The sequence below is a fragment of the Mizuhopecten yessoensis genome, unplaced genomic scaffold, assembly GCF_002113885.1.
Source record: "Mizuhopecten yessoensis strain PY_sf001 unplaced genomic scaffold, ASM211388v2 scaffold11031, whole genome shotgun sequence".
Classification (NCBI taxonomy): domain Eukaryota; kingdom Metazoa; phylum Mollusca; class Bivalvia; order Pectinida; family Pectinidae; genus Mizuhopecten; species Mizuhopecten yessoensis.
Window position 1 is genome coordinate 372,050 of NW_018408844.1, and position 12,254 is coordinate 384,303.

Genomic DNA, 12,254 nt, shown 5'->3' on the forward strand with positions numbered 1-12,254 from the left:
CTAGGAGCCAAAACAACTTGCTTTAAAATCAACTGGGGGTGGAACGTTGATGATTCTGTGCAACTTTCATAGGTACATAAATATATTATACTGTGACTTCACTGCATGTCGCCCATTTTTTGTTCTGTAATTACATTGCAACTCAACATAACAAGACCAGTTTACAACTTATATCACAACAAGGTGAGCTATGTAGTTCTCCAACAGCTCTCGTTTTGTACAAGCTGGTCCAAAGTCAAGACACCATTAAAAAGTCAGTATGTATTAATGCAGATTCAGATTTCATAGAGTGGAATCTTTTAATTCATTACAATTTTCATTTGTGATACAAAATCATGGACATTTATGTAACATGGGATGGTGTTCTATGATGATAATGCATAAATTGCATATATGTTGCATTTAAACTCAAATATCAACACAAATCATGGATGGAAAATCCTTAATAATAAGTTACCTATATTTTTAGCATAATTCCTATAAGTTTCCTATATTTTGAAGAAAACAATCCTATATTCCTACGATATATACAGGATAGGATGGGGATGTCAACACATTAACACAACACGTTTTTGTGGTTAGAAACAAAACACATCACATACATTTATTTTTAATACAAGTTCATTTCTATTTAATTTATTGATTTAAATTTAATTATGTTTGATCAGTATATTCATCATACAATGTTTCTGTAGTGTCCCGGTCCATCACTTGTTTCTCATTTTGAGTTTCCATGGCAACAAACTGACGATTTCCATTTTCTGGAGATAAGACATCATAGAGGCTATGTGCACTGGTAGAGCCAGGTAAACAGGGGCGATCGTCAATGTTACAGAAATTACCGTCTCTATGGAGGGCCTGACCCCAGTGATGGGGAGGGTCCATTATACTTATATCAGATAGTAAGTCATCTTTTCCTTCGGCATACAATGAAGCAGTCAAGTCTGTATTGAGATCGGGAACATTTATAGACAAGTTTGACACAGATGAGTCTGCATCATCACAAAGTCCTGTAAAAACATTTTGCTCAACAGAATTTTCCTCAGTTTTACTATTTAGGTGTGAAGATTTTCTTTCATTGTCATTGGATGCTGAGAGAGTATTTTCAGTGACTGGAGTTTCAGCCGTGGCTTTGTTGTGGAGACTTCTCCAGCCCCCTGTGTCATTGGTTGGGAGTGGTTTGGGGGACACAGAACAGAAACTACCGAACTCCTCGCTTCCTTGGGACCGAGAATCTAACGATGAGGATAAACCCCTCACAGACCCTTCCTGGTTCTCCATTCCAGAATTCTGTTTATTCTGTAACGAATGAGTTAAAGTTAATTTATTTTTTTAACAAATGAATATATATTTGATTCAATACAAAACTCCATTATTATGAAATATATCTCAAAATATATTTCTATTTCATGTTTTTCATTATATGAAAATAGATATATTTTACATACAATTTAAATGCAAATATTACAGCGACATTATCAAGAGCCACACAGATAGAAATCCACTAGTTATGAATCCTGTTAGTTCTGTGTTAAACAAAACATACCCTACTCCTCGTTTCTTTATACCTGCCAACATTTGTTAGATTTCAGAGTTATCAGATGGAATAGTAGCTGGATCCCCTGCTCTCACAGTGGCGTTAAGAAACAAGTGATTAACTTATAGTAATCACTATTGTTGGCTGAGAACACATGTACAGGCAATCTTACAATGACAGAGACCAGAGTAACATGTTTAGTGAGTACGGGTTTGGTTTATTTAGTTTAATGTCCGATTACACATGCGGTAAGTAAGGGAGACTTCAAACAAACACGATTGATCGTCAAGTGTCTACAGCTTACTGTGATTACACTCAACAGTTACAGGAGACTTCAAACAAACCCTATTGATCGTCATCAAGTGTCTACAGCTTACTGTGATTCCACTCAACAGTTACAGGAGACTTCAAACAAACCCTATTGATCGTCAAGTGTCTACAGCTTACTGTGATTCCACTTAACAGTTACAGAAGACTTCAAACAAACCCTATTGATCGTCAAGTATCTACAGCTTACTGTGATTCCACTAAACAGTCACAGGAGACTTCAAACAAACCCTATTGATTGTCATCAAGTATCTACAGCTTTCTGTGATTCCACTAAACAGTTACAGGAGACTTCAAACAAACCCTATTGATTGTCATCAAGTATCTACAGCTTACTGTGATTCCACTAAACAGTTACAGGAGACTTCAAACAAATCCTATTGATCATCAAGTATCTACAGCTTACTGTGATTCCACTAAACAGAGCTGAGGCTAGTTCTAATTTTTTGGCTTTGTCATCCTCCATCTCATTCTCCAGACCTCCGAGGGTGCCTGGGATATCCTGGTTGTCTCCCCTTTGATGACTCAATGACCTTGCCATTGCCGTGTCTGACTGGGGGTCAGATATCAGACCCTTTCTGCCCCACACACGTTTCACCCCTACCATGTTGAGTCCAGTCTCCCTGTATCAACAGTAATTTATACTCAGTGAGTACACGGAACCCTTCAATCAGTCAATAGGCGTTATCTATTATTATTTTTTGTAAGTTTCTCATCAACAAGAACAGGCAGCCACTGATAACACAGTTAACTGGACGGCTATAAACAGAATACAGTTGTCTGCAGGGTAATAAATACATTTTAAGAAAATGCATCACAGGTTACTAAGAACTGATCTATGAAAAAGCTCATTTTATATCAATATTAATTGTTGAACTAAAATTATGTTGTTTTCAATACTTTATGGCATTTTCTGTTGGAGAGATCAATCATCATAATAAAACAATGGTAGCAATGATGGTTTATCATTGACTGACACATTGTTTAAAAACGATCCTCAAATAGGGTTGTGTCAGGTGTAGTGTTCAAAAATAAAGTTGTGTCAGGTAATAATAATAAACTTTATTTATTGAGGACTGAAAAAACATGATTAAAAAAAACTGATTTAGCCGTCCTCTATATTAGTAAAATGTGCTAGTTTTACATAGTATTTCTGAAAATATAGTAATATAAATTAAACATAAATGACATCTAAAATATGAGTTATGAGATTGCTGAAAATATAACATGCAATTATATAGTACAATACATCAAATATCACAGAAAGCATAAATCTCATGCTTCAGGTCTGATAATAGTTAAATGGCCGGAGCCTTACATACATATATGCTAATATAGCAAAGTATAAAAATTACCAGGATATACGCTAATATAGCATAAATTAAAAACTGTTTTCTTTATCTAAAAGTATGAATCACAGTAGTGGTTTATAGCTCTATGCTTAAAAGTGTTAAAAGATGGTGATGACCTTACATCAATTGGAAGTGCATTCAAAGTCTTACAACTTGATAAAACAAAGTGACTAGAATAGAACATGTCCTAAAATTAGGAATGTACAACCTATTCTGTTCAGCCCGTCGTGTAGCTCTGGAGTGGACACTGTTTACATGTTTAAAACAAGAACATAAATATTCAGGAGCAAGTCCATGTACACATTCAAAGGTCATTACAGTCTTTCTATAATTTATATACAATTTGATAGGCATCCATTTCAACACAGAAAACATTTCTTTTGAAGGAGTTTCAAATGGAACATCTAAAATTAGGCGTCAGGTAGTGTTCAAAATTAGAGTTGTGTCAGGTAGTGTTCAAAATTAGAATTGTGTCAGGTAGTGTTCAAAAATAGAATTGTGTCAGGTAGTGTTCAAAATTAGAGTTGTGTCAGGTAGTGTTCAAAATTAGAGTTGTGTCAGGTAGAGGTCAAAATTAGAGTTGTGTCCTCAGGAAGTGTTCAAAATTAGAGTTGAGTCCTCAGGTAGTGTTCAAAATTAAAGTTGGGTCCTCTGGTAGGGTTCAACATTAGAGTTGTGTCAGGTAGTGTTAACACATAGAGTTGTGTCAGGTAGTGGTCAAAATTAGAGTTGTGTCCTCAGGAAGTGTTCAAAATTAGAGTTGTGTCCTCTGGTAGTGTTCAAAATTAGAGGTGTGTCCTCAGGTAGTGTTCAAAATTAAAGTTGGGTCCTCTGGTAGGGTTCAACATTAGAGTTGTGTCAGGTAGTGTTCAAAATTAGAGTTGTGTCAGGTAGGTCACAGATTCACTGGTAAATAGTCTAGCGTACCTGGAGCTATTTACAAACTTCAATGGTAACACAGCGTCAATAGCACATGTTTGATGAATCATGTTTTCTTGCATCAGAATAACAAATTTCAGCATAACAATAAAAACAAAAAAAATCAAAGTGAAGAAAATGTCTTGTTTTCTTTTTGTCCTGAAATTTGATAAAAGCGCAGTGGGCAGCCATCTTAGATTGCTATTATAGGCTGAAATTGTTACTCTTCCAAAAGTTATGTAGGCGGCAAATGTAGACTTGTTCAAGAGAAAAGTTCTATAGGTCTTTGAACAGAGTGGAGCTCAATGCAAATACTGACCTTTGACCTCCAGATAGGTCACTGCCTCCCTCTGATCCTCCAGTGAGTTTCCCAGACACACTTGACCCCTGGGACATGGTTTCCTTGGTAAGGCCCTCTGTGTTGTCCTTGGTTACACCATTCAGTCCGCAGAATAAGTCTGGGTATATCAATAGTAGTTGAAATAAAAAATAAATCACAATCTTACAACTGTCAGAGCTACTTAGAATGGGTACCAACAAGTAGCAATACTTTGGACAGAAGTAGCAATGCTTTGGACAGAAGTAGCAATACTTTGGACAGAAGTAGCAATGCTCTGGACAAAAATCCTTATACTCAGATATCAGAAAAGGGATGCATCTCCAAATTAATCATGAAACTAACAAGAGATACTAGAAAGATCTTGGCTCCCACTATAGTACCATCTTAATTAGTTCTAAGTAAGTTAAATTTGATCTTTTCCCTTCTTTTCTCTTATCTGTTTGATCAAGTCATATAAACAGTGAATACACCTTGAGGTAACTTTTGATCTAAACTTCATACATCTGTGTATAAAAGCCAACCTTCAAAGTGAGTTTGTCATTTCACATATTTACTAGTACAATAATTAATGTGAAAGAAATAGAATCGATCATTGCAATATGAGAATGATCCATTAAGTACTTCCTGTGGCCATCTTGTTTTTAGAATTGCTCCTAAAATACATCAAATATCACAGAACGCATAACTCTCATGCTTAAGGTCTGATAATAGTTAAATGGCCGGAGCCTGACATACATATATGCTAATATAGCAAAGTATAAAAATTACCAGGATATACGCTAATATAGCATAAATTAAAAACTGTTTTCTTTATCTGAAAGTATGAATCACAGTAGTACTTTATAGCTCTATGCTTAAAAGTGTTAAAAGATGGTGATGACCAAGGAAACCTGCTTATCAAATTTGAAAAAGATCCCTCCTAGTACTTCTTGAGAAATAGTGATAACAGGAATTGTTTAAGGACGGACAACAGATGACGGACAGACAGGCGGATGATGGTGGGCTAAAAAAACCCTGTAAACACAGAACTACATAATAAGGTGCCAATGTGCACAAAAACTTCTTAAAAATCAGTTGATAAGTTAAGCATAGGCGCTTCAGTCAAAATTCCACCTACGGACAGACAGAGACAGGGGGACACCATGATTCAAGCATACCCCTAATTTTACTGCAAAGGGGGAGTTATGGATTTTATTGGTAAAAGGAAATGTAGGAACCTGAGTCTGGCTGGTGAGGCTGGAACCGCAGTGTCTTAGCTTTGTACGGCTGGGCTCCTTTTGTTAGGGACTGGCTAACATAGTCATCCAGGAAACTTAATGTGAAGTCCATCTAAATAAAAACAAACCTGATAAATTTAACCTTGATCTTTTCTTAATAACAAATGATTTAACATAAATTTCTCAAATTTCTGTTATCCATTTTAATGTTCATCAAGAGAAAGGTTTTAGTGATATGTTTTAATACATTTAACAACATTTTCATTCATATTAATTCTGTAAAATGAAAAAGAAATTCTGCAAAATATTTCATTTTTGTGAGATTGAATTTTTTTTAACCTTTTCACAAATTTAAATCATCTGTTAGTATTATATCCATAGATAATTAAAACTATTAACATTGGAAAAACAATTGTCTTAATGAATGCAAGTATCAACACACTAGAATTTGTATCCACATGCCACCTATATTCCCAATCCGATATAAAACCGACAGCTGCCAGGAGCTGCATATCCTCATGTCCTGTACATACCTGGTCCAGTTGTTTGATGTGACTAGAAGGTTGTCCTGTACATACCTGGTGCAGTTGTTTGGTGTGACTAAAAGGTTGTCCTATAGATATCTGGTCCAGTTGTTTGGTGTGACTAGAAGCTTGTCCTATAGATATCTGGTCCAGTTGTTTGGTGTGACTAGAAGGTTGTCTTGTACATACCTGGTCCAGTTGTTTGGTGTGACTAGAAGCTTGTCCTGTACATACCTGGTCCAGTTGTGATGTGACTAGAAGGTTGTCCTATACATACCTGGTCCAGTTGTTTGGTGTGACTAGAAGACATGGTTGGCAGAAGTAGGTTTATCTGGCTCTCGGCTATGTTCAAAGTGTCTGTCAGTTTCTGTAAAAAGTAAAGGAAACTCTTCACACACACATGACTGAGTAAAATAAATCACCGGACAAAATATTGTGAGGCACTCCATAGTCCCCACCAGTAATGGCCAACTAGGGATTTAATGATATTGGGCTGCAAAACTTGGGCTATTTTTTCCAACATTTTCTCATCCTCAATATATATTCCACCATAATACATACACATACATTGATTATTTTATTACATTTTATGACATGTTCATAGTTTTCAAAAGCACTTTAAATCTGATAACTTCATAAAAGTCTAAAGATGTGATTTTATTTCTTCATTTATCTATTAATGTGTTGAATGTGACACAAACAAAATTTATAAATCTTAGATGATTTTTTTCAAAAACAAATCTCACCCTTTGGAACGTCTGTTTCACTCTTTCTTCACCTTCCCACTCCCAGCTTATAATTACACTGATCTTACCTGTCTAACCACAGAATCCTTCTCCTCCTCCCTCCCAGCTTATTATTACACTGATCTTACCTGTCTGACCACAGAACCCTTCTCTTCCTCCCTCCCAGCTCATTATTACACTGATCTTACCTGTCTGACCACAGAATCCTTCTTCTCCTCCCTCCCAGGTTATAATTACACTGATCTTACCTGTCTGACCACAGAATCCTTCTCCTCCTCCCTCCCAGCATATTATTACACTGATCTTACCTGTCTGACCACAGAATCCTTTTCCTCCTCCTTCCCAGCTTATAATTACACTGATCTTACCTGTCTGACCACAGAATCCTTTTCCTCCTCCTTCCCAGCTCATAATTACACTGATCTTACCTGTCTGACCACAAAATCCTTCTCCTCCTCCCTCCCAGGTTATAATTACACTAATCTTACCTGTCTGACCACAGAATCCTTCTCCTCCTCCCTCCCAGCGTATTATTACACTGATCTTACCTGTCTGACCACAGAATCCTTTTCCTCCTCCTTCCCAGCTTATAATTACACTGATCTTACCTGTCTGACCACAAAATCCTTCTCCTCCTCCCCCCCAGGTTATAATTACACTGATCTAACCTGTCTGACCACAAAAGCCTTCTCCTCCTCCCTCCCCCCTTATAATTACACTGATCTAACCTGTCTGACCACAAAAAAATTCTCCTCCTCCCTCCCAGGTTATAATTGCACTGATCTTACCTGTCTGACCACAGAATCCTTCTCCTCCTCCCTCGCCTCCGCCAGCCTCCTAGTGACAACATCTCTGTCCAACACTTTGGCGCAGACAAGTTTTGTCAATGATGATGTCATCCACAGTTTGGTGGTGACATCTAGTGTCTGTTTTTGGAAGTGTTTCAAAACAAGGGTGATCACTTTTTCGCTTGGCATATTCTTTAAAAGATTACCACACTCTCCCAAAACCTGAAATGGACAACAAAGATACAAAAATCCTAAAAACACATTTTTGTTCGGTATTGCATATCTAAAGAATATATAATATGCTATCATTTCTTATCCTGAAATTTGCAGCATCAACTTAAACCAAAATTAACAAATGGATGTTTTTATGATTTTTACAAATTGAATGTAATATCAATAGACAGTGTACTTATACAAGAGGCCCAGAGGGCCTGTATCGCTCACCTGGATATCTAAGCAATCATGGCAAAATATTCTCCAAATGAGATCCAAGGGAATATGCCAGACCTCAAGGCCAATCCTTGTAGCATATCTGTATTTGATATTTTATGCCCAGCAATTTTATGTAAGGTTATGGGGTGGGGATCTCAACTGTTTCCAAGCTGTGACTCAGAAACTAGGTCCCTAGGGTTGTGGCCAGACCCCAGGATAAATTATAAGATCATGACTGCATTTGTCTCTTTTTGCCCAGCATTTGTATATATAGTTTTGGGGTGGGGCTCTTAACCGTTTCAAATTTATGACCCAGGGGTTAAGTCTCCAAGGGTGGGGCCATCCTGGAAGCAAATGTGCATTCCTCTCGTTATAATCAGCAATTGTATATATGGTTATATGGTGGGGATCTCAAACATTTCCAAGTAAAAAAAAATAATTGGCCCCACCCCTTAGCCCAGGGGGTCAGCCCCACCATTTATACAATTTTAAATCCCTGCCTCCCATGAATGCTTCCGACCAAATATGATCAATATCCATGGTCTAGTTTTACGGAAGAAGTCGTTTATAGCAATATAGCCAAATTGCCCTTTTTTGGCCCGGCCCTCAGCCCCCTGGGGGTCAGCCCCACCATTTGTACAATTTTGAATCCCTGCCTCCCATGAATGCTTTTGATTAAATATGATTGATATCCAGTGCATAGTTCTACAGAAGAAGTCGTTTGTAGCAATATAGTCAAAATGCCCCCTTTTGGCCCCGCCCCTCAGCCCCCTGGGTGGTCAGCCCAACCATTTGTACAATTTTGAGACCACAACACCTAGGGATGCTTCCACTTAAATATGGTTGATATCCATCTTTTAGTTCCAGAGAAGATGTCGCTTAAAGCAATATAGCCAAATTGCCCCCTTATTGCCCCGCCCCTCAGCCCCCTGGGGGGTCAGCCCAACCATTTGTACAATTTTGAGACCACAACACCTAGGGATGCTTCCACTTAAATATGGTTGATATCCATCTTTTAGTTCCAGAGAAGATGTCGCTTAAAGCAATATAGCCAAATTGCCCCCTTATTGCCCCGCCCCTCAGCCCCCTGGGGGGGCTGGCCCAATCATTTGTACAATTTTGAATCCCCACCACCTAGGGATGCTTCCAGTCAAATTTAGTTAAATTCCAATAAGTGGTTAAGAAGAAGAAGTCGTTTAAAGAAATTGTTGACGGACGGACGACGGACGGACGACGGACGACGGACCGATGGACGACGGACGCCACGGTATGGCATAAGCTCACCTTGGTCCTTTGGACCCTGTGAGCTAATAATTAACGGGTCATGGTGATTGTTTTAAGTCATCAGGACATACAAATCATTACAGAGTTAGTCCGTACCCAGGCAGAGACCAGGAGGAGTTGTGGTGAGACACTGTCCTGGAACAGAGTCCCTATACGTACCCAGACTGATACCAGGAGGAGTTGCGGTAAGACGCTGTCCTGGAACAGAGTCCCTATACGTACCCAGACTGATACCAGGAGGAGTTGCGGTGAGACACTGTCCTGGAACAGAGTCCCTATACGTACCCAGACTGATACCAGGAGGAGTTGCGGTGAGACACTGTCCTGGAACAGAGTCCCTATACGTACCCAGACTGATACCAGGAGGAGTTGCGGTGAGACACTGTCCTGGAACAGAGTCCCTATACGTACCCAGACTGATACCAGGAGGAGTTGCGGTGAGACACTGTCCTGGAACAGAGTCCCTATATGTACCCAGACTGATACCAGGAGGAGTTGCGGTGAGACACTGTCCTGGAACAGAGTCCCTATACGTACCCAGACTGATACCAGGAGGAGTTGCGGTGAGACACTGTCCTGGAACAGAGTCCCTATATGTACCCAGACTGATACCAGGAGGAGTTGCAGTGAGACACTGTCCTGGAACAGAGCCCCTATACGTACCCAGACTGATACCAGGAGGAGTTGCGGTGAGACACTGTCCTGGAACAGAGTCCCTATATGTACCCAGACTGATACCAGGAGGAGTTGCAGTGAGACACTGTCCTGGAACAGAGCCCCTATACGTACCCAGACTGATACCAGGAGGAGTTGCGATGAGACACTGTCCTGGAACAGAGCCCCTATACGTACCCAGACTGATACCAGGAGGAGTTGCGGTGAGACACTGTCCTGGAACAGAGTCCCTATATGTACCCAGACTGATACCAGGAGGAGTTGCGGTGAGACACTGTCCTGGAACAGAGTCCCTATACGTACCCAAACTGATACCAGGAGGAGTTGCGGTGAGACGCTGTCCTGGAACAGAGCCCCGAGAGACTTTTTGAGGAGATATTGCTGGAAACCTTTGGATTCTGGAGACTTGTCACCATTTTTGTCTGTTTCACATCCTGAAACACAAACATTCCAAATGTTATAGCCAAGTAAGACATTTCCCATATTTATGTTTAACCTTTCATAATCAGGGCCATATTGTAAACTAGACATTGTCTAAATATGTAACCCTGGATAAATAAAAGATATTATTATTATTATCTGCTTAATGAACCTTTCAACCAATTTACAGTTTTTCTTTTGTATTTTAACAGCTGATATATACATTCACCGTACACATATACACTTAAACATGTCACAAGAAAGTTGAAAACAGAAAAACTAATTCCAGATACATTTTATTTCATTTTTAACTGCTCTACTGACCTTGACAGTGACCTATCTCAATGACACAGACTCTACTGGTCATCATGTTTAACTAATTAACCCAGCAAAGCTTACAGTTACCTTTCTCAATGACACAGACTCTACTGGTCATCATGTTTAACTAATTAACCCACACAGCTTACACTTACCTTTCTCAATGACACAGACTCTACTGGTCATCATGTTTAACTAATTAACCCACACAGCTTACACTCACCTTTCTCAATGACACAGACTCTACTGGTCATCATGTTTAACTAATTAACCCACACAGCTTACACTCACCTTTCTCAATAACCCAGACTCTACTGGTCATCATGTTTAACTAATTAACCCACACAGCTTACACTCACCTTTCTCAATGACACAGGCTCTACTGGTCATCATGTTTAACTAATTAACCCATCACAGCTTACACTCACCTTTCTCAATGACACAGGCTCTACTGGTCATCATGTTTAACTAATTAACCCATCAAAGCTTACACTCACTTTTCTCAATGACACAGACTCTACTGGTCATCATGTTTAACTAATTAACCCAGCAAAGCTTACACTTACCTTTCTCAATGATACAGACTCTACTGGTCATCATGTTTAACTAATTAACCCATCAAAGCTTACACTCTCCTTTCTCAATGACACAGGCTCTACTGGTCATCATGTTTAACTAATTAACCCAGCAAAGCTTACCCTTACCTTTCTCAATGATACAGACTCTACTGGTCATCATGTTTAACTAATTAACCCATGAAAGCTTACACTCACTTTTCTCAATGACACAGACTCTACTGGTCATCATGTTTAATTAATTAACCCACACAGCTTACACTCACCTTTCTCAATGACACAGCCTCTACTGGTCATCATGTTTAACTAATTAACCCACACAGCTTACACTCACCTTTCTCAATGACGTAGACGACCTTGTTGAGGAGTTCTCTAGGGAGCGTTACTTTACACGAGGACAGAAGCTTGAACACCGTGTCCACATACCACTGGTAGGAACTAGAAAAGCTGCATTAGTCAAGGATGGCTATAATTATAAGGTGTTTTCTTTTATTGCCTAATGACTTTTTATTAAAAACCTGTTTATGGAGGGGTTTCAAATAACAAATCAGGAATCAAATGGGACAACAGAATTTGAGGAAACAAGGAAATGTCTATAAGGGACAGTTATTTTCCACCATGTGAAATATTAATTTCATAGGAATAAACCCAAAAACAAGAAACAGCCAACGGTGATATTGCCAGATTGCTACACTACATTTTCATGTAAAGCATCACATGTGATAAGCATCCTTAGATACATCAGTCATCAAAGGTAAGTTGATGACAGACAGACAGACAGACAGACAGACAGACAGGAAT

At 38.9% G+C, this 12,254-nt stretch overlaps 1 protein-coding gene across 3 annotated transcripts in view; it reads right to left on the reverse strand.

The window, feature by feature from the left end:
- Positions 1–289: 289 nt before the first annotated feature.
- Positions 290–12,254, reverse strand: part of LOC110464760 (AP-4 complex subunit epsilon-1-like) — a 38,746-nt gene continuing 26,781 nt past the window's right edge. For 2 of the 3 annotated variants that reach the window (XM_021520130.1, XM_021520129.1), the window contains exons 12-19: positions 11,788–11,900; positions 10,444–10,574; positions 7,750–7,971; positions 6,493–6,582; positions 5,692–5,803; positions 4,454–4,592; positions 2,271–2,487; positions 290–1,299 (exon numbers count right to left, since the gene is read on the reverse strand). In XM_021520130.1, the coding sequence (XP_021375805.1) occupies positions 655–1,299; positions 2,271–2,487; positions 4,454–4,592; positions 5,692–5,803; positions 6,493–6,582; positions 7,750–7,971; positions 10,444–10,574; positions 11,788–11,900 (1,669 nt within the window). In that variant the 3' untranslated portion in view covers positions 290–654. The remainder of the gene's footprint in view (positions 1,300–2,270; positions 2,488–4,453; positions 4,593–5,691; positions 5,804–6,492; positions 6,583–7,749; positions 7,972–10,443; positions 10,575–11,787; positions 11,901–12,254) is intronic. The other variant, XM_021520131.1, reaches the window with a different exon arrangement.